The sequence below is a fragment of the Cuculus canorus genome, chromosome 1 (genome assembly GCF_017976375.1).
Source record: "Cuculus canorus isolate bCucCan1 chromosome 1, bCucCan1.pri, whole genome shotgun sequence".
Lineage (NCBI taxonomy): Eukaryota > Metazoa > Chordata > Aves > Cuculiformes > Cuculidae > Cuculus > Cuculus canorus.
This window is the reverse complement of record NC_071401.1, coordinates 149279107-149306491: the sequence shown is the minus strand read 5'-3', so window position 1 is coordinate 149306491 and position 27385 is coordinate 149279107. Positions and strand designations below refer to the sequence as shown.

Below are 27385 nucleotides of genomic sequence, written 5' to 3'. Positions count from 1 at the left end.
TGCTTTCTGAAACTCTAAGCAGATGAACAGAAACTAAAATTAAAGCTTCTATGTGAACCAAGGGAGGCATCTAAAATCAGAATAGTGCTGATTCTTTTCTGTCTTTAGTAAATATTTCAAAAGAGCATATTGTACATAGTAAACATTATATGCTCCTAAGTGTGCCATGTCAGGCAGAAAGTAACGGTTTGACTTCTATCATGTCAGGTTAAGGTTTTAGAGTAACACTGATAAAATGAGCACTTTTATTGAAAGTCACATTCAGTTACTTTTAGGCAGATATTTATAGTGTTTCTGTACCTCCAGCAGTTTTCCATTCTCATTTCTCAGTTTTCAGAACACTGTAAAAGTGCACTGATTGTATATGAACAATAGCTTGTATGTATATTCCGTATTTATTTTAACAGCTACATTTTCTTCCTCACGTCAGGTCTGTACAAGCTGTGAAGACAATGCAGAAGCTCATGGGTTTTGTGTGGAATGTGTAGAATGGTTGTGCAAAACCTGCATCAGAGCTCACCAGAGAGTTAAATTCACAAAGGATCATACAGTAAGACAGAAAGAGGAAGTATCTCCAGGTAAAACACTTGATTTACAGTTTCACAAAGAATGTGTGTCCCTATTGGAAAACTGTATTAGACTACCACGTTTCTTCTTAAAATGATAAATTTCAAAAACTGTATTGCTTAATTGTAGTAAATGTAAAAGAAGAGATCCATTACGATATAACTGTTCAGTGCATATGAATTAGAGGAACCATGTTATTTTTTTGCTTGGTAATGGACATGTTTGAATAGTTTCCCATTTTTTTGTTTCAATTCTGTTGATGAATGCTGCAATCATTTGAATCAATCTACAAGAAGGGACAGAAGGAGGATCTGGGGAGCTACAGGTCTGTCAGCCTGACCTCAGTGCTGGGGAAGGTTATGGAGCAGGTCAGCTTGAGTGCCGTCACATGGCACTTAGAGTATAACCGGGTGATGAGGCCCAGTCAGCACGGGTTTAGGAAAGAACAGGTCCTGCCTGCCTAACCTGATCTTTTATGACCAGGTGACCTGCTTAGTAGATGAGGGAACCCTGTGGATGTTGTCTACCTAGACTTTAGTAAAGCCTTTGATGCAGTTTCCCACAGCATTCTCCTGGAAAAACTGACTGCTCATGGCTTGAACAGGCACACTCTTTCCTGGGTAAAAAATTGGCTGGATGGCTGGACCCAGAGACTTGTGATGAATGGAGATAAACCCAGTTGGTGGCTGGTAACAAGTGCTGTTCCCCAGGGCTCAATGTTGGGACCAGTTCTGTTTAATATCTTTATGAATTATCTGGATGAGGGGATTGAGTGCTCCCTAAGTAGGTTTGCAGATGACACCGAGTTGTGTGGGAGTGTTGATCTGCTTGGGGGAAGAAAGGCTCTACAGAGGGATCTGGACAGGCTGGATTGATACACCGAGATCAACTCTACGGGGTTCAACATACTTGAAGGGTAGCTTCCAGTATGATACTTTGGAAATGCACATTATGTAGCGTATCCCACTTTCTGATGTGGTTAATCAAAAGTGAGTACTGAGTGTACTTCATAAGGATAGAAAAGTAGTAGGTAAAAGTGTCTGACTGTTACGCTGGACATGCCTTGGTGGTAGGAATGCTCTCTGTGCATTTGAGCCTCTTCCTTCTCCTGGTCTGCTGGTCAGTTTCAAAGAATTTTTACTGAAGATAGAGATTTGAAATTAACTTCTTCTAGGCTTCATGAAAATAAGTAAATGAATGGGTATGGAAGAGACCTTATTTATTTGCAGTGAAGAATGGGCTGCAGCATGAAGCCAGTTTTTATTACAGGACATACAATTCTCATGAACTCAGCGTCCATCCTAACTCATAAGAAATTAGGCTTTGTCGGTTAGATTGGTAAAAGAACGGGTCTTGTTTCTATCATCTGGTGGTGGTTCCTGTGCTCTTTGGTATTTGCTTCTGAGAAACTGAAGAGAGACCTCTCATTCATTTAGAATGAGATCCCGAGGGTGTGTTAGTAACTTCTTGTTAGTATATTCTGAATGTTCTACACTGTTGAATGCCCGTGTCTTGATATCCTCAGCCCTCCTTTCACCATCTGACTGAGAAAGAAGAAAGAGAAACGAATTAAGTCAGAAATATTCTCATTTCTGTTTAAGAAAGGAACTTGCTGGTTGTGCAATGGCCTTTGCAACTGCAGCAGTACTTGCTAGTCCTTTTATAAATACTTCTATGGCACCTTGATGAGTTACGGTAAGGTAGGTTTTAGATATTTTCCGTTAGAGAGAGTGTTAGCTCTATGCTTGGTCAATAATGAGACATTGTAGCTTGAGTTTACAGCTCTTATATTCTTGATTAGGTGGCCTGATACACACTTCCAGCATCTAGGTGAGGAATATGGGATGGAAAAACAGGATAATGCAAATCTTTAATTGTTTAAAGAGTCTGGACTGACATCTTGCTTTATTCAACAGAGGCAGTTGGTGTGACCAGTCAGCGACCTGTGTTTTGCCCTTACCACAAAAAGGAGCAGTTGAAGTTGTATTGTGAAACCTGTGACAAGTTGACCTGCCGAGACTGTCAGTTACTAGAACACAAAGAGCACAGGTATCTGAACAAAGTATATATTTTATTCTACCAACTTACAGGAGGATAGTTTGAAGTTGATTGTAGCTCTAGCTGTATGGAATACAGTTAGATGAAAAAAGTGCAAAATAAAATTTTCTGCTCAGAAATTAAGCTCACAAGAAAACAGAGGTTGCATGCAAGAAGGTGTGGCTGATGAGTGTGTGATGGTTTAGAATAAAGCCTAAATTTTCCAGTTTTTTAATCTGCTGACTTATGCACAAGACCTTGCTTTATTGTCGATTTCCTTGGGTAGAATTTGTTGCTATGCAGCTCTTCAGAGAGTCCTCAGAAAACACAGGGGCTGTGTTATGCAACTGTACACTTATGTGTAATATCTCCACTTGCCCTTCAAAAGATGATTATATAACAGAACATTACCAAACAATTTCAGAAATGAGCAAATGGGCTTTTCTTCTGGGAAGAGCCCTTTAAAAAGAAAAGTAAACCTAAAGTTTGTCTATACTGTGCTTTGAGAACACTATGTATAACATTCAAATCTTTGGGTTGCTATTCTTTGGTGATCTCTTACTGGCCACAGAAACTGAAAGGCAGGTTTGTATACAACTTCTAAGTATAAATCTTGCTGGCTAACGCAAACAGTAATGGTCTGGGAGAGATGTACTCTTAGGTTAAATGTTAATATACTCATTATACCTGATGCAACCATCCAAAGAACTTGCTTGCCTAACCATGTGAACAAGAGCAGGCAGAGAAGTGTTGGCCATTGTTGTTCCTTGAAACAAGCTAAACCTTGCTCTTGCACAGTTGCAGTCTTCAGTTCTCCTTTTCTTAGGATTTATACCCCTTTCAGAATGTGGCACCTCTTTTTTCCCTCAGGTTGTTGATGATTTCAGTTCCTTGATGACTTCTTGCTGACTTCTACTGACTCAGCATTCTCTCTTCTTTCTTCTGTTTCTACATCCTTATCTTGTGTGAAGTAATAGCTTACATGCACTTTCACTTACAAAATGATGGCTACAGCGTGACATGAACGTTTATGCTATGGTCATGGAGTATCCCTTCATATTTTTGAAAGTCATTATCAGAACATACAATTACAGAAAATATACTATGAATTCAAATATGCAAAAAAATATATCAGCATTTGCTGATGTACTTCCATGAGGACAGTTAAATACTGAACTCGAGGACATCTTTCTTCAGTTAAACAAGTCTTTAGTAAGGCACTCTGCTTTTTAGCAAATATATCAGACCATTTTCATTTGTAAATACTCACTGTTATTTATTACAGGTACCAGTTTATAGAAGAAGCTTTTCAAAACCAGAAAGTGATCATTGAGACACTAATCACCAAATTGATGGAGAAGACTAAGTACATAAAATATACAGGGAAGCAGATCCAAAACAGGTAGGTATCAGATTTTGAGATTGAAACTGACAAAAAGGTTAAATTTATATACCTGCAACTTCTTGAAATGTTTAAATTAGTGCATTTTGTACCTCTTTCCTTTTATCCTTACAGAAAGAGAAATTGTAAAATCATCAGATTGCTGTAGTGACTGTTGCCTGTTTAGTGTTAGGTAACTCTCTGGTCAGCCTGTCAACTTAATGGGCAGCAATACCTTGGGTGCAACAAAACGACTTATGCAATAAAGACCATACAAGGCACTTATATTTTTCTCTACTGTCATCACATTTATTTTCTGAGGGTAGATCCGTCTTAGAAAGTGAAAGGTTATGACTCATCTTTTCATAATGCTTGTGACACATATTTGAAGATTTATGTAATACTTTTATGCTTGGGGCTTTATTCATTCAGTACTACAAATCAAGGAGAAAAATAAATCTGTAAAATGTGTCCTGCATTGGGCCTTTTTAACTGCTCCTTCAGCAGAGTTCAAAAACAGTACCCAGGAGGATTCAATACAGTATGGGGTGCTGAATGCAACTTGGTCTCCTCTCTTTGCCTGTCTTTGAGGATGGTGGAGATGGAAAAAAAAGCAGCACTCTTCCTTTGCTGCATCTGAGTAGTTATTCTCTCTTACATCTTAGCAGTAGTGGTTTTCACAATATAAATTTATGCTTTGCTGTTATGAGTTTGAACCCTGTTGTTGAAACAGCTAAATTAGAGTATTTATTGGGTTTGTTTCTTGAATGCCATTCTACCTTAAGTGGAAATCAGACCTAAGCAGTTTTGATTGCCATGGACCATTTCAGAAGTATGCCAGACAATTAAAAATCAAGAACTTTAATTACAATGAGCATTTAATTTTTATCAATGGCACATGTCAATAATTTTACAGACTTCTGGCATTAGAATTTGCCACCAGTTAATTAATTTTATCATAGGTCACTTCTACTTGCTCCTTCTATTTCTCCCAGTAATTTTCCTGACTATAAGTATCTGTTAGTATATGTGTTATTTGGTGCATATGATCAAGAAATATTGTAAACTCAGCAGCAGAGTGTGTGGGGGGTGTTTAATACTGTTTGAAGGGTGGGTTTGTGAGCTAAAGAACAATATTTTTTATACTGTCTACTTACAGAATTCTTGAAGTGAATCAGAATCAAAAGCAGGTGGAACAGGATATTAAAGTTGCCATATTTACACTGATGGTAGAAATAAACAAAAAGGGAAAAGCTCTGCTGCACCAGTTGGAGGTAATTTCATTTCTAGCATAAGAAACAAAAATGTCAGACTTAATATTTTTTGGTGTGGATTCACATTAAAATAAAATTGATTTCTAGCGTCAGCCACCTGTGCATTTCCTATTGCAATTCCAAAGTGAGAGATGTCCCACAAAAGCCAAATGAGCAAGTGGGGATTTTGGGGAGGTAGAGGATTTGATTTTGAAGGGGGATGGTGTTGTTTAGTTTGTATTCATTCTCTGTGTTTCCTCCTTTGTGAATCAGGGCTGTCTATGAGCCCCGTTTCTTTCTCCTTGCTTTTGCAAGTCATAATTCTATGCATCATTTCCATCAGAATTTTTCATACATTCAGCAATCCAATAGCACATAAAAGGAGAGAATTGCCTAGGAAGGATACCTGAAAAAACATTGCCTCCAATTGTGTTTCAGGAAGTGTGTGTTTGTATAGAGAGGCACACATAAGTATGAAAATGTGTCATAAGAGAAAATGGGAATCTGCACCGAAAGTTCTGGTATCTTGAATAAATGTACATTAGTTTCTCTATTTGATAGCTGCAGTCACAGAGTAGAGGTGCTTTTTAGAAGAGCTACATGAAACCACTTGATCATTATGAATTACAAATATGAAAGCTAATGCCTGTTAACTGTAAATTGAACCCTTTGACTGGAACTGCTTTTCTGGTTGCAGACTCTGGCAAAAGAGCATCGGATGAAACTTCTGCAGCAGCAGCAGGAAGTGGCAAGTCTCTCTAAGCAGCTGGAACATGTCATGAATTTTTCCAAATGGGCAGTTTCCAGTGGGAGCAGCACAGCATTACTGTACAGCAAACGCTTGGTAAGGTTAGCAAGGTAGCTCTCTCCATTTACTGAGAAACTACAGTTGGGGCAGATGCACATGCATGCTTGTCAGTAATACTAAGGAATTAGACTTTTTAATGACTTTCTACTAATTTGAATATTTGTATATAGTTTTTCATGATTTTCTCTTAAACATATATGTATGTTTCTAATAATTTATTTCTCTGGTCATTATTCTCTCCTGTTACACTACCATAGAATTGTTTTAGATCTACAGAAGTAGGAATAACTCTTTTTCTCTGGAGTGAAAACCATGAAGCCATGAAACATTGGGAAAATTGTTGCATGACCTGCATCATCAAGATTCTTTTCAGTACTTGTTACAGCTTCTGAGTTCAGAAAAAAACCAACATTTATATGTAGTAGAGTCTGACACACAGCATTTTAAAGCAAAAATTACTGTATTGCCTTGTTCTGTAAGACTCATCTTCAATTAAAAGTCTAGACTAGAATTTCTGTAGTGTAGTATAATTGATTCTGCCACTGTACATAGAAATCTTAGGAAATCTATATTCAAAATATTAGTGCCTTTAAAAGTTTTCCATGGTCAAAGCAAAAACTTAAGTCATGTTAAATATTTTTTGTATCTGGTCTAAAACTGAAAGAAAACGCTTGTAAACAAGAAGCTGTCATAAAATTCCTATGTAAAAAATAACTGCTATAATTTGAAACAGGTAAGATTGTTTTACCGAGTATGTCTCTCAAGCTTTTCTAGGAAACAATCAGATTAGTCAAGAAAAATAAGTCTTTTCTGTATCTGCTGTGTGTTATTCTAAAATTGGTGCCTGACATAGATATTTCTAATGAAACAACTGCAAGAAAATACTTTCTAGTAACTAGATAAACACTGAGCATTTGATAGAGTATTCTGCTTAGGTAATGTAATTGTAGTCTAGTCCTTTGGAATCAAGGAGTTGGAAGAGTCTGAAAATATCTGTGAATCTGAGGGTTTTCAAAGATAAAACTTATAAAATCTATTCCTTAGCTCTATGAATAAATTTAAATTTCTTACAAAGGAAAATGCCCTCTGGTGATCAGAAGGATGAGGTACTTTTATTTGAACGAGAAATGAATGGGTAAGGTAGGTTTTGAGGGGAAAAAAACACGGCAATGGTTATGTGAATGTGTATTTCACTTGCAAGTATTTAAAGTCATTTAATGTAATCATGAAGTTTGTGGAGAGATATACATTTCTACAGGAAAGAAGAATTACATTTTTTTTAGGGTGTAGTTAATTGCTTTTTTAAAACTACTTTTGTGGTGCTTGTTGATGAGAAGCTTGACATGAGCCGGCAGTGTGCGCTTACAGTCCTGAAGGCCAACCATATCCTGGGCTGCATCAAAAGAAGCATGGCCGGCAGGGCAAGGGAGGTGATTCTGCCCCTCTGTTCCGCTCTTGTGAGACCCCACCTGGAGTATTGTGTCCAGTTCTGGAATCTATAATGTAAGAAGGATATGGAGCTGTTGGAACAGGTCCAGAGGAGGGCTACAAAGATGATCAGAGGGCTGGAGCACCTCTGCTGTGGGGACAGGCTGAGAGAGTTGGATTTGTTCAGCCTGGAGAAGACTCCATGGAGACCCTATAGCGACCTTCCAGTACCTGAAAGGGGGCCTACAAGAACGCTGGGGAGGGACTGTTCACAAAGGGTTGTAGTGATAGGACTAGGGGCAGTGGTTATAAACTGGAGAGGGACAGATTTAGACTAGACATAAGGAAGAATTTCTTCCTAGTGAGGGTGGTGACACACTGGAACAGGTTGCCCAGGGAAGTTGTGGATACCCCATCCCTGGAGGTGTTCAAGGCCAGGTTGGATGGGGCCTTTGGTAGCCTGATCTGGTGGGAGGTGTCCCTGCCCATGACAGGGGAACTGAGTGATCTTTAAGATCCCTGCCAACCCAAATTATTCTATGATTCTATGATACCGTGATTCTATGAATAAGGGAAAGAAGTTAAGAGTACCTCTTATATTTGTAGCTTGGACAGATTTACCTCTCTTTTACCTCTATTCTCCAGAGGCTTTTTCAGGCTTTTTTGTTGTTACTGTTGATTTTGGGGGGTTGTTTTTTGGGATCATTTTGTGGTTTTTTGTTTTGTTTGTTTTTAAAGACCTTTTTATGCTGTTTGGATACATGGCTCTGGCCCCAGATTAAAAAAACTTGTTTTGTTTCTGTTCCAGATTACATATCGACTACGATATCTTCTCCGAGCACGGTATGATGCTTCACCAGTGACTAACAATACCATCCAGTTTCACTGTGATCCTAGCTTCTGGGCTCAAAACATTTTCAATCTAGGTATGATGAAGTTTTGTTAGGACTCTGACGTCTTGATCCTATTTTGAATGCAGCTTTCTTTTTCTAAAGATAAATAACCTCCACACTATTAATGTCTTAGTTTACTTTGATAGATTTATTTTCTTACCTGCAGAAGACATTTACAGTGCATTGTATGGGAAAGAATATTATTTATGAATACTTGTGATAAAGTGATAAGAAGCTTACTTTGCTTGAATGGTACATGTGATGGTAAAAATAGCAGCTTTCAGGTTCCTGAACAATACACATGGCTGCTGAAACAAGGAACACCATCTATAAACCCTACTTCACGTCCCAAGAAAGGATTCCAGAAACCAGTCCCGTTCTGCATCTTCCAGGCCTTTCTTCTATTTTATTTCCATCTTCCCAAGGTGAAGGCCCTTGCAGGAGCATTATATGTCCAAGAACCCCCATTTCCTCCCTTGTCACTATAAACAGTAATCCTTGAAGAACTGAGGTGAAGAGGAGAGCAGATTGCTAAAAAAACCCAGAAAAACAGGGAAGAGAATACGCCTTTTTGACAGTTGCCTGGCTTTTAGATTGTATTTCCTGAAGTTATGGAGTGGAATTCAGGAGAGAGTATATTTTTAACAGGGTTGCAAATGTACTTCATTTCGTTATCCTACTATTTTTTCTTACAGCTGTAAGTTGCTAGGGTTTTACAATACTGGTGAGTCCTAGAACCTGGATGCATTGCAGGTAGCCTTCTTGTGGAATTGCCTGAAAGCCTGAGTTTAATGGAGATAAGCATCCTAGGACCTCATCATCTTAGGAGCAAGAAATAAAGCTTGAAGGTCTTCTTAGGATTCTGACTGCTGTCATGCTTTCTTTCTCTCTCCACTTCTAGCTGGATGGGCATTTTTGTTTTTCTGTCATGTGCAGAATGCTTTGTGAGATACATGTGGGACCTGGTTTGCCTTTCACCAGAAAATGTAGTCAGCTTTGCAAATGTACAGAGAGGTGCAAATGTACATTTCTCCGCAAAGGCAGAGAAAGAATGTGTTACGGCAATTCTTTTAGGCAAAGATGTTCCTTCGTCACACACTAGGAGACTGGATGGTAGCAGGGAAATTGTCCAAGTTCTTTCTTTGTAAATAATTTTCTTTGGGAAAGGAGTCAAAAGTGAATCTCTTGTTTCTAGAAATGAACTGTCAAGCTGTGTGGTAATAACTGTGAACTGCTGCTAAACTGGGATGGTGCTTGTTAAGAGGGAGCTTTTTCTTGTGTTTAATTTTGGGACTCTTCTTTGTTATTTTTTTATTTAATGAGCCATTGAACTGCTGAAATATGTTCCCTTGAATTCTGAAAAGTGCTACAATGGAAATGGCAGCTGTATAGAACAGCATAGTATTTTTTGTAACAGTTTATAAGTGGTGGATAAAACCAGATCATGTTTATCTATCTGGTTTCAGAAATCACGACCTTTAGGCTGTTACATTTATGATCAGACATGTTCAGTTTCTGTAGATAAACCAGATTTAAGGAACGTTGAAGAAAAGATAAAGCCAAGTCTAAGTAAAGAAACAGATTACTCTGGGTATGGCTTGAATTCTACTCAAGCTACATGTTGCTTGCAGTGTGATGTTGTCTGTACACTAATAGGATAGCACTTCCATGGATTTCAGAATGTATTGAATGGATGCATCTGTATGGATTTCAGAATGTATTGATTTCAGAATGTAAGAAAATTAAAGACGCTATTTAAAGTCCACAAACTGTATGTTAACACATGGTTTTCTAGAATAAAGGAAGGGAGTCATTCTCTGTAGTACCTTTGGTAAGAAGCTTTATACCGCAGATGCTAAGTCTGGAAAGACTTTTATAAATGCATTTAGAATTGGAGAGAACATAGTAAAAATGGAGTATGGGTTCAACATTTGATTGTAGTACAGTCAATACCATTCTTGGCCAAGGTAATTCCTTTTCTAAAGAAAGAAAATAAAATAGATCTATTTTGCCGTAGTGAAATATTTCATACAGCCATATATGGGAAACAACTGTTCATCTACATTTTTCTCTACTTATACGTGAAACATTGACTAGACAAGCTATGGGCTTAATGAAGGGTCTTAGGCAATAGACAGTAGTTTTTTTCCATTTTGTTTAGCATATTCAATATTTTAGTTAATGACTGATGTGGTAGAGCCATGATTAAAACGCGTGCAACACCAAAATTACCAAGTGTCAGTATGAAAATAGTATTGTTGATGTTAGCTTTCTTCCCCGCTCTGTACTATGCATTTTGTTGGCTGACCTAGACTCTTTCTGTATCTGTGTCTAGGTAGCGGACTAAGACGATGCTACTTACATAGCTTCTTAGCTCTTTGGATGAAAAAGAGAAATATGAAGTGCAAGAAGTTTCCTCCTTCAGATAATGTCCCCCAAAGTGAGCCAGGCTAGACTGCACAGGATCCACAAAGAGATAGATATGAGAGAAGTAGCAGAGGGTGATGTTCTGCTGTAGCAGGGGTTGTCAAAACTGTCATAGGGTGTACCCACCTCATGAGGTGAACTGTCTCGAGAAGCAGCTCTAAATCTGTTGGAGAAAAGGGCGTATGAAGTGTCTGTCTCCCACTCATATTGGGAAGCTGTTCTGCAAACTTCCACAGATCACTGGAAATTTTTAACTCTTAGTGTTGGACCATAACTTTCTTTACTTCACTCTGTTTTAAACAAAGGAAATGTGTTTGTCTTTTCCTGTACGGTGTGCTATTCCCTTGAATCAAATCAACGCTGTTCTAGTTGGAATTCATGTGTTTTGGATGACGTAACCAGAATTTTACATGAGAGTTCCATATAATCACACTGTATATCTCTTCAGTAAAATTTCTCATCCAACATTAATCTCAAAAAGTTACCTGTCTAGTCAAATTTCTAAATTGCAATAATGAATGATGACTGCATGGTTTAAATAGAACCAGTTCTGAAAAATAAGATCTCTGCTAACTGCGGTATTTTGGTATTAATTTTATTATTTTGTTTAAACTAGGTTCTTTGGTAATTGAAGATAAAGAAACCCCACCACATGTGCCCAAGAACCCTGTGGTGGAAGCAAACTTACAGCCACCAGGCAGCTTGCCTTCAAACCAGCTATCTAAGTTCCCAACACAGATAAGCTTAGCTCAGCTTCGACTCCAGCACATGCAGCAACAGGTCATGGCTCAGAGACAGCAAGCTCAACGCAGAGCAGGGCCAGTAGCTTTACCAAATCCAAGAATGCCAGGAGCCATGCAGCAGCCGCCAGCTTCTTCTCATCAGGTAAGTTAAGAGTATTTCCAGAGAAAAGTCTCTTTTTTACCATGGCGCTGTGGGAGAAAGTGAAAAAAAAAGAGGAAAAGAAAAAAGAAATCAAGTCTAGATCCGCAACTTTGTATAATTTCATCATTAGAACATGGCTATATAAGTGGGTAGGAAAACATTTTTTTACTGAGACTTGAGTGGGCACTTTAAACTTGTCTGGCAAAATGCATGGTAGCAGCCAGCCTATTTTTTAATTCATTAAAAAAAATCATATTATATCCAACCATATGTAGTGCAGAGCTTACATGGTTTGTACCTTTGTCATATGATTGAACAGTGAATATGTCATTAATTTTTTTCTAAGGCTTTTTAGCATAAAGCACTGATTTTGCTGCATAACTTTCAAAGCTGGAAATACTCTCACTAGCACTTGTAATGTATCTGCGTTTTTTATGTCAGAGTAATCCAAAGCTTATCAACTAGGATTTGATTTTAACATTGAAAATCAATGTGTTGGGTGATCATTCAGTAAATAGTATAGTACTATCTGTTTGCTTATAATTTGTTAAGAGTTTTACAAGTTTTAAAGGACCATTTGGTAAAAAATTCTGGAACATTAAATAGATATCTGCTAACTTGCAGAATTGTTTATTTGTTTGTTTTCATGCAGGCACCTCCACGTTTGATTCATTTTCAGAATCATAGCCCCAAGTCCAATGGTTCAGCTCTTCCTGCACAACAGATGAGGTTTCCCCAAAATCAGAACCTACCAAGGCAAGCAATAAAGCCCAACCCATTGCAAATGGCGTTCTTGGCACAGCAAGCTATAAAACAGGTAGAATTTCTTTCCCTTTTCACTCACTGTGTAGAAATAAAACATCGAATATGCTTTATATTGTCTTACTTTTAGATTATGTTTCTAGGATGCTTTCAGTTAGAACAGAGACTGTGTTTTTCTCTATGACAAGTTACCTACAGTTTTCTTAATGAGATAGATGTCAGGTTGCTTTTATTTTAACAGTTCTAAGCAGCTGAAGCATTATGGAAGTGAACCAGTGTGCATGCTCTGTTGATGTTGCATTCTCTTGTTTGCTGTTACTGTGATTTCTGGCCACTTATGCAGAATGTAACAGGGCCATGGCCTGCACACTACATACAATCAGTGAATAGGTAAAACAGAAAAATGCCACTATTTAGCTTGATGTTAGGGACTTCGCTAGGAACCAGGTAAAAGCTTGACTAAAAATCTATAGCTGCCGGCATTCTCCAGAGTATGCCAAATCTGAAATTCTGCAGATGAAGAAAGAAAGTCCGCAATTGTGGGACCTCTGCTGAGTAAGACTGATCAATAGTTGGCGAATCAGCAGTTGAGCTGGGGCAGAAGCAAACATATATCTTTTCTGGATGTTCAGGAGGCAAATCCTTATTTATAAAGCATGTTAATGCATGAGTTGTTACGTATGTGGAAGAAAAGTGAAACTCATGTCACTAATGGTAAGCAGAGAAGAATCAAATGAATCTGATTTGTGACCTGAGAAGTGGAGTAATACCATTGATGTTTGCAATGCTTAAGATGTCAGAGAGCTTATTGCAACTAAGTTGAAGAAAGCTGTGCAATGTTTGAGAGAACCTGTAGTAACAAAACCAAAGTTACTCCTGTTCTGTGAAAAGAAAATCAGCTTGTCTGCAAGCCTTTCTTTCAAGTGTTTTTATTAGCTAGTAATGCCTTTCTGAAACTAGAAACCAGTAAATAGAGTAACTGACTAAAAAAGGAATTGAGCAGAGTCAAATTTGGCCTTCTGTTGCCATGAAATTCCATTGAAGTAATTGAAAACTGGGTATGTTTAAATGAGAAAGAAATTTAGTCTGACTTGACTCTGCACTTCATATCGTGGTATCAAACGTGTATGTGGGTGGAGATCCAGTCAGCATTTCAAATTCTTAATCACTTTAGTCGTTAAGGGAAACAACATCAAATACTTGATGGCGTCCAAGTGACACTATAGCTATTTACTTAATAAAGCATTGTAGCAGTTGTGCATTCAGGCTATTATCTATAATGCTTTTATTTACTAAAACTATTATGTTTTCCCCACAACATTGTCAGTGCAGCATGAAATATTAATAGATACTTAACGCTGAGATGTGGCTTTGAATGTAAGAATTCACATTCATTTCTTCTATTCATAGTTTTCAACTACTTGTCATCTTCTCTTGTCTTGTAAGCTTGGTTCTTGAAATTAGATAACTTCAGAGTCAATCAAGATTTTATGTTTGAATTCAGCTTCCTGAACTAAGCTGCTTATTTAACTGCTGATTTTAGAACCTGTACATGCAGTAGATGTGATCTGTTAAAAAAAATAATGCTGAATTGTGGATTATCATCTTTCCTTTTTAGTGGCAGATTGGTAGTGGACAAAATTCAACTGCCCTTTCAGCTGCAGGCAGCACATCATCTACTCCATCCAGCCCCACCATCACCAGTGCAGTAGGATGTGATGGGAAGACATATGGTCCCCCTATGATAGATTTGAGTTCTCCAGTGGGTAGCTCCTACAATCTACCATCTCTTCCTGATGTAAGTAGAACAGAAGAGTAATGTTTTATGGATTTTTATTTTGAAGTAAGTCTAAATGTTTGTGTCGTGGTTTAACCCCAGCTGGCAACTAGGACCATGCAGCCATTCTCTCACTGTTTTTTCCCTTTCACTTCTTCCCCAGCTCCATGAAACTTGGGGGTTGAGATAAATACAGTTTAATAGGACAACAAAGGAAGATAGAATAAGGATAATGATAATAATAATAATAATAATAACAGCAATAGAATATACAAAACAGATGATGCACAATGAATTGCTCACCAACAACCAGTACCCAGCTTGTCCCTGAGCAGCAATTCGCAACCAGTTGAACCCTGGCCCCAGGACAACTTCCCATTTATATGTTAAGCATGACATTATATGGTTTCAAATATCTCTTTGGCCAGCTTGGGCAATGCTCCCTCCTAACTTAGTGTAAATCTTCTAACTAACAGAGCATGGGAAACGGAAAAAAGTCCTTGATTTCTTAGCAATAAAATTTAACTGTACTTCAGTTTAAATCAAAATATTCCACTTTGAAATATTCCATATATTGTATCAGTGGAAGCATGGGGTGTTTTTTTATTGTTGTTTTTTTGGGGAGGTTGTGGATTTTTTTCCCCTTTCCTAACACTAACTTCTTCCCCTCTCTTCCCTACCTTTAGATTGATTGTTCAGGAAACATAACACTGGATAGTGTTGTAAGGAAAGATGGCACTGCAGAGCAGAATCAACCAAAACCTCCTTCGAACAGAACTGTACAGTCACCAAATTCATCGGTACCATCACCAGGCCTCTCAGGTATTTGGAATGTGGTGCAATTTCCTGTTTAAGAGGTGTAATGGAAAAATCTGATGTAGCAACCTTAACATTTGTATCAGAATTAGTTCCTTATGTTTTATATCAAAGATGAGAAATATGAAAATGGAGGCAAAGTTGTAGAAACTCTAGTACAAAGTAAAATTAAGATGATATTTTAGCCTTGTAAAGTAAGTGTCCAGATCTTAAAAACATGGAGAGATTAGCAAATTTGGTCTGGATATTAGAAAATCTTTTTCACTGGAAGGGTAGTGCAGCACTGACACAAGGTTGCCAAAGAAGTTACTGTTATGGGTAGCTAAATGTGGTGGACTTGAAGGACCCAGGGGATTTCTGTCACCATGCCTGGTGTCAATCAGCAGCTGCTCCTTACTCCCATTTCCTGATCTTACCTGTAGTGAGCCTATATGAGCAAGAATTCCCAATAAGCACTTGTGCAACAATCGTGCACTCACGTGGTATTCTTGCCGTTGGGCAGATTAGCTGAGACAGGTGGATGATGCATTCACAGACAGCACACTCCGGTTTCTCAGGACCAGTACTCAGTGAAAGTGTCCTTCACAAGTCTTTCAGCTGTCTGGTCCCCTGACTTTTGGTCTCTCATATCTGGCCTCCAGACCTCTTCCTACTTGCCAGCTCATCTGGCTTAAAGTTTCCTAGAAGATCTCCTAGAATTCAATAAGGTAAGACAAAATAAGTACTAGTGATCAAGTGAGGAAGTCAGCCAGGCAGAGCCATTGACCCATCAGCCTGCTTACATGCAGTGGGCCTTTTCAGTCCTCTCCTTACCTCCATTATCTCATACTTCTCACCCTCTCATGAATTTGTATTAGATGAGACACAGGTTAAATAAATGACAACTGTAGGAGAAATATTCCCCAAAACCTGTGTAGTTCTCAAGAACCACATCTCACACTTGGCACAGACCTATGTTTCATTCTAACTGATTCTTCTGTCCTAGGAGGAGTCAGTGTGACAAATATACACCCTCCAATTCGTTCACCCAGTGCCTCCAGTGTTGGGAGCAGAGAGAGGTAAGGAAAGAGTGGGAGAGAGGATAATGTAACTTCCACCTTCATAGAACGTGCCCCAGTCTCTTCTCTTGTTAATGCATATAGAAGTCAATTTGTCTCACCTTCTCTGTTAACACATTAAGCTTGATGGTTATTACAGCCCTCTTAGCCTTCTGAAAGTAGTAATTTCATTTGTAATATATTGATAGCACATCTAAAACATACCAGCTCTGTAAATGTTGGCTAGGTTGGCACTATTAAAAGAATGCCAGTTCAAAATTAGGGTTTAAATTCACAAAAATCAGCTAACGGAAGAAGTTGCATGTTAAAAGTCCTCATGGAATTATAAATTACTTCAGATTTAAGGAACCAATGTTACAAAGAGAATTATTAAGAATTTTCTGCTGTAATATAGCTAGTTAAGTGAGCACTGGTTATCTACTGAGAGTCTACACAAATGTTTTTATCCCTTAGTGATGGAATATTAATGAACAAATAGATTTACACAACGTTGTTTGAAGAGTGCAGATCCTTGAATGTGTTCCAATAAATTAGAGCATACTTCTGACATGAGATCAGTTTTTCATGCAGAGAAAAATCAGATGACATTCATACTACTTGAATTGGAAATGCAGATGCTTTTAAATATAGAATACCTTTTCCTCTCTTCCATTTACATGGTAAATTTTGTGAAGGACTCTTACGGAGCTGTTTAAAGGTTTGTCTGCAGAGTCTTTCACTTGCATTAAAAATATCATTCTGTCTGCTGCTGCTTGAATTTGTTTTATTAAGTTTAAAATTCTTCATTATTATTAAAATATAAAAATAAGCTGTATCTTTTAGTTTTGTTGTCCATTCTCATCCTATTGTGATTAAACACATGAAAGAATACAAATCTAATTCTAAAAGTAGGGCCCCAGTTTTGGTAAAGCTGCAAGGCTGTAAGAAACTCTTCCAAGATTTTTTAAATATATGTTTTATCTGCTTTATTCTATTGTGTGGTTTACAATAATCAGTTCGGCTCTGGAGAAACTGGCCTTTGCCAAAATACAGCTGCATCTCCTCCAAAGTGGGATGATGTTAAGTGGAAGTGGATACCCGTGCTCTTTGTTTATGACCTGGAAGAAATGGAGATTGTTTGCAAATCTTGCACTAATGGGAAGTAAACCCATAGTAATTCTCTAGTTCTGGAACTGTGCCATTAATATTTTCCCTTTTTGTTCATGAAAGGAAATAAACTGAGGTGATGTAGTCTATAAAAGTAATACTGTAGTTCTCAGGATTCAAAGAAGCAAAATGAGTTAGCATCCTGAGGTATCGGAAAGCATTGCTGTACAATGCAATGTATCCAGTTCCAACTCTTAATTTCCTTTTTATTTTTCTTCTGCCTCTTTTTGTCATTTATAGTTCTGGATCCTCCAGCAAGCCACCAGGAGCTGATTCTACACACAAAGTCCCGGTTGTTATGTTGGAGCCGATCAGAATTAAACAGGAGTCAAGTGCACCAAATGAGAACTTTGATTTCCCAATTGTTATAGTGAAGCAAGAAACAGATGAGGAACCCCGGCCTCGAAACGTAATATTAACAGATCCTTCTTTTTGGTGGAGGGTATTTTGCATTTACAAGGAATAAAATAATTTACTAATATTCGGTTGGGGACTTCTCAGGGGAAAACTAACATCTAAATAAAAGGAGGAGGTGAAATTCAAAAGCAAACTAACTCTAATGCCATTTCAATTAATTAACTGGTGTGATTGGACTGCTTTCATTCATTGAAAACCAGGGAAGGCAGGAAATATCCTGCAAACTTGCAGTTATAATGCAGTAATATATATATATGTATATGTGTGTATATATGTGTGTGTATAAATATAAGGTTGCTACGCTTTTGGGGCATCAGAGATGATGATTTTGTTAGTGGAGCAGTAAATAGCCTTTCATAGCTAATTTATTGTGTTTGGTTGCCTGATGCTATAGTACAACAGTAATTTTTTCATGCATGTTGCAAGTTGTATGGCTGCTTGCATATAAATTGGTTATTTGGTCAGTTTACCTGTTGTTAGGGTCATATAAATTCACATAAATATTATCATGTGGCTTCCTTTGTTTCTTCTTACAGACCACCTTTTCAAGAAGCATACTTACTTCATTGCTGTTGGACAACAATTCTGCTTCTGATGAAGCTGTCTTAAGAACAGATGCACCAGACAGCACAGATGATCAACCAGGGACACTGCAGAACACATCCAGTGGGAAGACAGGATGGATAGGCCCCTCCCATATTGGCGAGGGCAGGAAAGAGGATGATCCCAATGAAGATTGGTGTGCTGTATGTCAAAATGGAGGGGAACTCCTTTGCTGTGAGAAGTGTCCCAAAGTATTCCATCTTTCTTGTCATGTCCCTACATTGATGAGCTTTCCAAGGTAATTATGACCCCTTCAATTCCATCTAAGCTTGCTTTAAAAGACGTACTCTTTGTATTGTGAAACTCTTCTGCCTTGAAGGAAGCGGTGTGTTCTTTGAAGTCTTGATGGACAAGTTTTATTAACTAGTGAAAACTGGAATTTGCATTGAAACTCCAGTTTAACTTTAGAGTTTTGCAGCAGCAATTATAAAACTCTTCTTAATTTGGCAATTAAGCAAGAACACTTATATCTAGGGCATCTATTATTAAAATTGGGCCACAGAATTACCAGTCTGTCATAAAATATTTCAAGGGTGACAGAAAAATTTACATTATAACAATAACAATAGCAGAAATATTATTATTAATAACAACAACTTAAAGAAAAATCTGACCTAATATAGTATTAAATGTATTATTTATGATAGTGCTAAACATGACTACACTCCAACCACGGAATGTTGAAACAAGCAGTAGGCTTTCTTGATGAGCAGTTGCAGAACAGCTACTCAGTTTATTGAGTTTAAAAATACATTCTTAAGTAGATTGTTATTATAAGTGTTACTGGCATTTGCGTCTGGAGTTAGTGTCTTTGAGTGAAATAAATAGCATTTTGCAATGTTCCAACTTGGGAATGCCATACAATAAGCTTACTAGCTTATTAATTAAGCTTCTGTTGTAACATGTTCATTGTTTAATGCTTTTATAAATATTAGGTTTTCTTATTAAATATCATCATAGCTTGTAGGTATGAAACATTTGGGTAGCAACTCAGTTTAGTACACTGATCATATCTGCTAGTCTGAACAAGCATTCTTGGTAAGCATATTTTCTCCTTTGAACGTCACCAGAAATGGCATGTAAAAATGTTTTCATACCTTCTGAAACTTAAAATTACAGTTTGTTTGTTTATTTTTTGAATAAAATTATGCTGTATTACAGGTTTGTGCCATAAGCAAAACCCAGTAAAGTTACAGTAAGCACTTAAACCAATAAACATTTGTGCCTTTCTGAGAAGAAAAAAATAGTCTTTAAGGAGGTAGATAACTATGTATTTACAAGTCTTTGTTTCTGTTAAAATTAAAGCTTCAAGAATAAATCTTTAATAAGAATTAATTTAATAAGAATTCTAAAAATTTCTCTTTTTTACTGGATCATTCTGTGGAAACTGAGATGATGATGTCTAGGGGAAGGGGAGCCAAAACCAGCTTTTCTGACAAGTGTTCCTTGCTGTAAAGGTGCATATTAATACAAGTGTATTGTGTTCCTGGGCTTCAGAACCATGGTTAGCTTAATTTGCCTCCTGACTTCATATATATCTGGTTTTTGTTCTCATTGTCATGGCGTTTTTTTATTCACAGCTGTAACACTCTGCTTAACAAAATTTGCTGTCTTAGCTTTATTTCCCTCAAACACACAAAATAATTCCTTGATTTTTGTCCGCAGTGTCAGTCTGCTTCTTTCATCATTGCTTTTTGTTCTTGCTTCAGATGGGTGAAACAATTTCTCTTATAGACTCACAAGGTCACTGCATCTTTTTTCCTTCACTCCAGCCCATCACACTCTTCCTTGGATATTTAAATGCATCATTTCTCCATCTTTCATGTATTTTCTGTTTTCTTGTGTTATAAATCTTTATATCATGGCCTTTATCTATTTTTTTATATCTACCACATCATTTTTCTGATGCTAGTCCAGGCAAAGAGGTGACACTGTCGCATAAATAACTCTGTCAAGTTAAGACAGCAGAAGATAAAAGTCTCTTTGAAGAAAAGTACCCATTATTCACTGCTGTGCGCTACAACTAGCAGACTGTAGAAATCTTTGGATTACTCTGAATAGAAAGCACTAAGTTTTTTGCTTTTTAACTTGGAAAGTCTTGCTGCAGAAACTCTTGCATTTACAAAGATTTTTTTATTATAACATACCCCTGAGTAAATAGATGCAGTTAGATCTCGTAGCTGGTTATTGCTGAATTCTGTCTACTATGTAAGAAGTACAACTCAGCCCCCTTGTGGTCATCTGCAAGCATGCAAGTTTCTTCATTTTTGGAGAACTGTATAAAAAACATAGACTCTTCATAGGTTTTTCAAAACTTTGAAGTTCACAAATTTTATTAGAGATTCAGTGAACATAGCTTGCAGAACTAAGTTTGTCATTTTACACTATCATTTAAATCTTTAGAGTTTTCCTAGACTAACAGATAAAAATGGAAACACATGAAAATTTTAGGAGATGAAAAATGTCCAGTTTTCCAAACAGTCTTCTCTAGGGTCATCTATATAGAGTAGTAATGTTTTGTAGATTAAGTTTGTAGAGAGAATATGTCTTCTTGCCTTACAACAATAACTCTTCTTAGGTTCAGGACATATGATTCCTTCAGTCTCTCTATAGTTAGGAAACGGAACTCTTAATAGTGCTTTGCTTGAATCCTATGATCTCAAGTGAAAAATTTCAGTACTAACAAAGATTTTTTTAGACTATTTATCTATTATGGCAGAACATTTTTTTGTTAGGACACCATGAATGACACCAGTGCCACTAAAAAGGCAACAAAGTTCTAATAAAGCGTTTTTGTCAGTAGTCTCTGCCTTTTGTAGTGTTTAGAAACCCACCACCACCAAAACAACATAAGATGCAGAGGAAAACACTTCACATATGCAGAATATGTGGAGAGCCTTTTGTCACAAGTGTGCTACATCACTGAGGTCCACGTGTGTCTGTCTGTCTTCTTTAGTGGAGAGTGGATTTGTACATTCTGTCGGGATTTGTCCAAGCCAGAAGTTGAGTATGACTGTGATAGACCCACTCACGTCTCTGAAGAAAGAAAACTGGAAGACACCGTGGGTTTGGCACCAATAGACCGTAGGGTAAGGATAAAATGAGTACTGTCTTGCTGCTTCTTGTATTCTCAAATGTATGCGTATTTTAAAAAGTGATGGTAAAAAATGAGAATTAACTTCTAAAATAAGCTCTGAGGCAGTAGCAGCCTTTGTGTAAACATGCTGAACAACATTTTCTGAATGTCTGAGAAGTGCTTATGATCTGGGACTTGTGCTTTGAACTGGGACTGCATTCTAGGAATTACCAAGTTCTGTTTCGAATGAGCCTTCGTACACAGTGACCTTGCATTGAGAATTTTTTTCTTGTGCTTTCCAAATTCGGCATAGATTGACATTATCAACTAATGGCTTTAGTCTTTAAAGCACTCTGTTAACATCCTTTTAAAAAACTAACGTGGTTCTTTCACAATGAGGATATATAGAGATGTGAGACTGATCCTGCAGAGATTAGCACAAGTCTTTGGGAATAACTGCTGTCTTTTTGCAGCTCTTAGTGCTCTGGTCAAAAAGCCTCAAAGCAAGTAGTGGGTGTCTAGCTTTTGTTATTCCCTTAAACCTCAGAGTGAAAGGAAAAAAAGTAGGTACCATAAAGCAGACAGTCGAACTGTGGACAAACTCGTATGGATTCTTGGATTTTTTGGATGGGTATTTTATGCTTTTTTCATTTTTCTTATTTCTTATAGTTGTTTTATTTAAAACTTTTTAAAGCAATTTGGAGCTGTATTGGAAACCCTCAGTAGTGTTTTACGTGCTTTTCAGTTGGCAATTTCTATGAATACACTGAAATTATTATTTTATTTGGGATCTTAATCTACTCTTAGAACCAGAACAAGTGCTACTATCTAAAAGGAAAATAGCTTGCTCTATTTATACTTTGCTTTAAATGTAAGTTAAGTCCTGTAAATGTTCTGATAAAGGATCACCAAGCATAAAATCACACAAAACTATTTTTAGAATCTCTTTCAAGGTTCAAGATCCAGTTTAATATGTTTGGATACACAGTGGAAAAATACTCCTTCCCGCTGCTAACAAAAAGCACTGAAGCCTTTGCAGTTACAGAGCAGTTATACCCGGATCAGGAAAAATATTACCGATGTCTCTGAATATTTGTAAAGCACGAAGAACCACACATGCTTTTTCTATCCCCAGAATGTCTGCTGGGCTCAGCAAATGCTGAGTAACACCGTTAGTAACTGTATGAGGTTTCACAGCATGCATTTAAGAGCTGATATATCTAGTGCAGAGAAGGAATACTGTAGGCGACTAGTTATGACAGCTAGTCTTGCTTCCAAATACAGTGCTCACTTTTCTGCTTAGGGGCTGGGGCGGTACTGAGCATCTGTTTTGTATTTTTTGTTGTTTGTTATTTTAGAACAAATCATATAAGATTCTCTAATTACTTGAGTATCTCTTTTTCTTGGTACAGAAGTGTGAAAGACTGCTTCTATATCTCTACTGTCATGAAATGAGTCTTGCTTTTCAAGATCCAGTCCCTCCCACAGTATGTATCTCATTTCTTTCCATTTGATATTAGTAGCATAATTGGCGTGCTTTTAATGGCATTTTCATGTCCCATCACAGTCTATTATCAGAAGTCGTTTCCCAGACATTGAGTGTATTAAGTGTGTTTATTAAAACTGCCTGAAGGGGAGTTAAAAGTTCAAGCATTGGGTTGGAAGGGGATTTGCTAGTTAAATGCCCTAAGAACTGATTTTACTTAATACTTCAAAAATAGATAAAAAAAGTATGTTCTAATACTGTCTGCTGATTTCATAATGCTGACTGATGTAATAAAAGGTGAAGTGAGGTGTGTTCAAGATTTTAAAAAGCTACCTGATTTTGAGAATTAGAGTATTCCATAGTATTAATATGAAAACAGATTTCTTATTATTAGCTTGAAATTTATTAGTTTAAAATAGGAAATGATACCTGGGTGCATTAGAAGTCCAAGGATACACAGAAGAGTTACCAGCATGATCAGATGAAAAGTACCTCTTCTATGTTCTTCAAGACAAGTCAATGGGAAGAGGATTCATGAATACGTAACATGCTCCTGTGCACTGTTTTATCCCATTTGAATAAGAAGTCTTTTGAAGAACACCTCACAGAGTTTAATAATAAGAAAAGAGCACAAGAGATTAACTGATTAATCATACAATGGTCATATATTACTAAATTCAGGTATTCTAGCATTTCTCTTAAACTGTTAATCTAGTTAGGAAAAAGTATAAAAATATTATAATTTGATTTCATAACTTATTTTCATTTTTTCTAAGAAGGAATAATTCATAATCCTACAACCACAGTTCAAGATGCCAAAATCATTGATACGTCTTTAAATTTTCCACCATTTCCAAGAGCATATTTCATGACCAAAATTCATTTTAAGCAACCCATCTGCTGTCTCCATGTGAGTGGGTTGCTAAAGTTATAATATGGTGATCTTGAGAGTGAAAAATAATAGATGGCTTATTTCACTACCTAAAAAAATAACATCCAAGTTGTTTGCTCTGTTGTATGTAGTCAATGTAGGTGGGGTTTTTATTTTCTTTTAAAATAGGTTTTGGGAGGGGTATATTTTAGCCAGAGAAACTAGCATACGTCAGTTACTCCAGAAACTGTCTGCATATGTGTTAAAAGCAGAATTCGTATATCTTAGAATCATACTTTGAAGATGTGACTAAGTCTTGCCCTCTCTCCCAGAGCTAAAGGTTTCTAAAAGAATAAGTAATGAACATGACTGCATTCAGTAAAAAAATTGACTCTCCATTTAGGTTCCTGATTACTACAAAATCATCAAAAAGCCTATGGACTTGTCAACCATCAAGAAAAGACTTGAAGTGACCAATTCATTCTACACAAAACCAGAAGATTTTGTGGCTGATTTCAGACTGATCTTCCAAAACTGTGCTGAATTTAATGAGGTTAGAAAAGTAGATACTTTATCTGGTTTTTTAGGCTTACTTGCTTTTAGGAAAACTGTAATGGGGGTAGAACTCTACTGTGGTTTAACGTAACAGGCATGTAAATACCACACAGCCATTCAGTCACTTCCCACCTAAGTGGGAAGGGGGAGAAAATCAAGGGGAAAAAAAGTAAAAATTGTAATTGAGATAAAGACAGTTTAATAGAACAGAAAAGGAAGTAATAGTAGTAATAGTAGTAATAATGATAATGATGATGATTATAATAATAATAATGATGGTGATGATGATCCTTCCAGGGAGGTTATTCTCCCTCTGTACTCGGCACTGGTAAGACCGCACCTTGAGTACTGTGTTCGGTTCTGGGCCCCTCACCACAAGAAGGATGTTGAGGCTCTGGAGCGTGTCCAGAGAAGAGCAACGAAGCTGGTGAAGGGGCTGGAGAACAAGTCTTACGAGGAGCGGGTGAGAGAGCTGGGGTTGTTTAGCCTGGAGAAGAGGAGGCTGAGGGGAGACCTTATTACTCTCTACAACTACCTAGGAGGAGGGAGCTGGCCTCTTCTCCCAAGTGACTGAGGACAGGACAAGGGGGAATGGCCTGAAGCTCTGCCAGGGGAGGTTCAGGCTGGATATCAGAAAAAAATTCTTCACGGAAGGAGTCATCGGGCACTGGCACAGGCTGCCCAGGGAGGTGTTCGAGTGACCTTCCCTGGAGGTGTTTAAGGAATGGGTTGATGAAGTGCTTAGGGACATGGTTTAAGGGAGTGTTAGGAATGGTTGGACTCGATGATCCAGTGGGTCCTTTACAACCTGGTGATTCTATGATCCTATGATGATCATCATCAAACAAAGAAGTGATGCACCATGCAATTGCTACCATGCAATTGCTAGTAGGTACTTCATCCTACCCCATGTCCAGCTACTCCCTGAGAAGCAGTCACTGCCCCCCAGTTTGGTATTCAACATGATGTCATGGTGGGGAATAGATTACTCTTTTGCAGTTTAGGTCAGCTGTCCTGGCTGTGTCCCCTCCCACTTTCTTGTGCACTGCCAGCCCCCTTGCTGCTGGCGCAGTATGAGATTAAAAGTCCTTGACTTAGTGTAAGCACTACTTGCAACAACTGAAACGTTCAATGTGTTATCAACATTATTCTCATTCTAAATCTAAGGCACAGCGCTATACCAGCTACCAGGGAGAAAATTAACTCTATCCCAGCCAAAACCAGGACAAACTTACAGCACAAGAATTTATTGTATTGAATATATTTTGATGATGACACTGCAGTGAAAACATAGATCACATTTGAAATTACTGTGGTGTTAGATGACTAAGCAGTGGAAATCTTCTGTAGAAGGAAGGATGGTTGTAACAAACAGAGCTGAATGCAGGACAACAAGTAAAGAATAGAGCAGTTGTATTTCATAGAGGTTAATGGTGGGCCTTTGATTTAAAAATTGGTTTAATCCTCTTTGCCTCAGATCTTAAATTGAGTGGGACTTTCATTCTGGGAGGTCTGTACTCACCCACCCTTAGTGGTTTCTAATTGCATGTTGAGTGATTGTTATTGTCCCTCAATGCACATAAGGGAACGGGAACACGTGGTGAAAAAAGGATGCGGGTACTGAGTGGACCACAAAATGAGAGAGAGTTACACTGGAAATAAAGGCCTGAACGGCATTCGTATCCAGTCACTGAGCCGAGGTAGCTATGAAGGACTTTATGAATGCCTGGTCTTCCGGATTACAGTCATCAGACATCCTAGTAATATTTTCACCATAATTATAAAAGGTCTATAAGCTAGAGAAATTCTGGTATTTCAAGCACTTGCTCCAAAAGACTTCCAATGCGCTGACGGCATACCTATGTATTTCACAGCATAACCCAGGTTCATTTTTTTTTTCAGTCAGGATTTAAGAGTTTTTAGAATCTCTTTGTAGAGCTTTTATAAAACAGGCAAGTATATGGCTTTTGCAATTGGCTTCTGTGATAACCAATCAGAGAAAAAAGTTATTGGGGTCATTGGCCAAATGATCTACCCTCACTTTCTGAGTTGCAGGCTTGTGCTCTTTTCGTACCATGTGTTCCACAGGTGCCATTCTTACTGCTGATTAATTTTTTCATAGATTGTAAAAGCACCTAAGAGACCTAATGTAAAGATCAAAGTATAAAGCTATGTTATGATGCATTGATGTTATTAATTCTCCCAACAGCCTGATTCAGAAGTGGCTGATGCCGGCATGAAACTTGAAGCGTACTTTGAAGAACTTCTAGCGAACCTTTATCCTGACAGAAAGTTCCCTGTACAACTCAACTGCCAGAATGAAAAAGATAATTCAGAACTTACTGATGACTCAGATGATGACTTTGTACAGCCTCGGAAAAAACGCCTCAAAGGAGAAGACCGCCAATTGCTTAAATGAGCCGCATCTCTTGCTACAAAACATTTTTTAAAAACTAAGAATATTTATCACTGTTGACTGTGAAAAGAGGAAAAATTATGACTGCTTTGACTTGTAGGTTTGTGGAGATTTACTAGACTTTCTTCCCCTTGCCTGAAACACAAATCTAATGGAGATCAAGGCATGTGGAGAGCATTTCTAGAGTTCTAAACTTTTGTTGTACTTCTGGAGCAGCACACTTGCCATTTGCGTGTGGTGACAGCTGTTTGACTTTACTTTGAGGAAGACAAGACATTTGTGTAGAATTGAACTTTAAAACAATACATGGGTTCAACATGTGGCTTTCTGAATTTGAAGAAAACGAGATCTCACCAGACTTTTAATTTTACCAAAGGCATGTGGCTGGCCATAATTTGATTTCTTTGTACTGTATTTAACACAAGCCATGAAAACAGATGGTGTAATATTATTGTCCTGCAATACTGACTGGTACAATGAAAGTGTGGTTGCGCCCAAAGAAGTTATTGGCAATTTTAAAATGTAAGGGAGAATGTATTAAAAATAACTTTAAAAAAAAAAAAAAAGGGTATTTGTTTGAGAATTTTTAATGGAGGAAGTAAAGGACAGAATACTTTATTTTGTGCTGTTTTTGTCACCATGAGCAAGAAACAATGGTGTTCCTGTATTGTTTTGTTTAACAGGTGTCTCAAGTTTGATGTACCTCTTTAAGGGAGTGAATGG

The 27385-nt window shown here is 37.6% G+C and overlaps 1 protein-coding gene across 1 annotated transcript in view; it reads left to right on the top strand.

Annotated features, from left to right (window-relative positions):
• The window catches only part of TRIM24 (tripartite motif containing 24), a 59431-nt gene extending 32757 nt beyond the window's left edge, over positions 1-26674 (top strand). The window contains exons 3-19 of the mRNA XM_054088129.1: positions 431-578; positions 2484-2616; positions 3890-4006; positions 5145-5259; positions 5936-6082; positions 8283-8400; positions 11411-11679; positions 12332-12496; positions 14060-14239; positions 14905-15040; positions 16020-16092; positions 17479-17647; positions 18192-18496; positions 21215-21347; positions 22747-22821; positions 24095-24244; positions 26456-26674. Of these exons, the coding sequence (XP_053944104.1) occupies positions 431-578; positions 2484-2616; positions 3890-4006; positions 5145-5259; positions 5936-6082; positions 8283-8400; positions 11411-11679; positions 12332-12496; positions 14060-14239; positions 14905-15040; positions 16020-16092; positions 17479-17647; positions 18192-18496; positions 21215-21347; positions 22747-22821; positions 24095-24244; positions 26456-26665 (2643 nt within the window). The 3' untranslated portion in view covers positions 26666-26674. The remainder of the gene's footprint in view (positions 1-430; positions 579-2483; positions 2617-3889; positions 4007-5144; positions 5260-5935; positions 6083-8282; positions 8401-11410; positions 11680-12331; positions 12497-14059; positions 14240-14904; positions 15041-16019; positions 16093-17478; positions 17648-18191; positions 18497-21214; positions 21348-22746; positions 22822-24094; positions 24245-26455) is intronic.
• Positions 26675-27385: the final 711 nt, after the last annotated feature.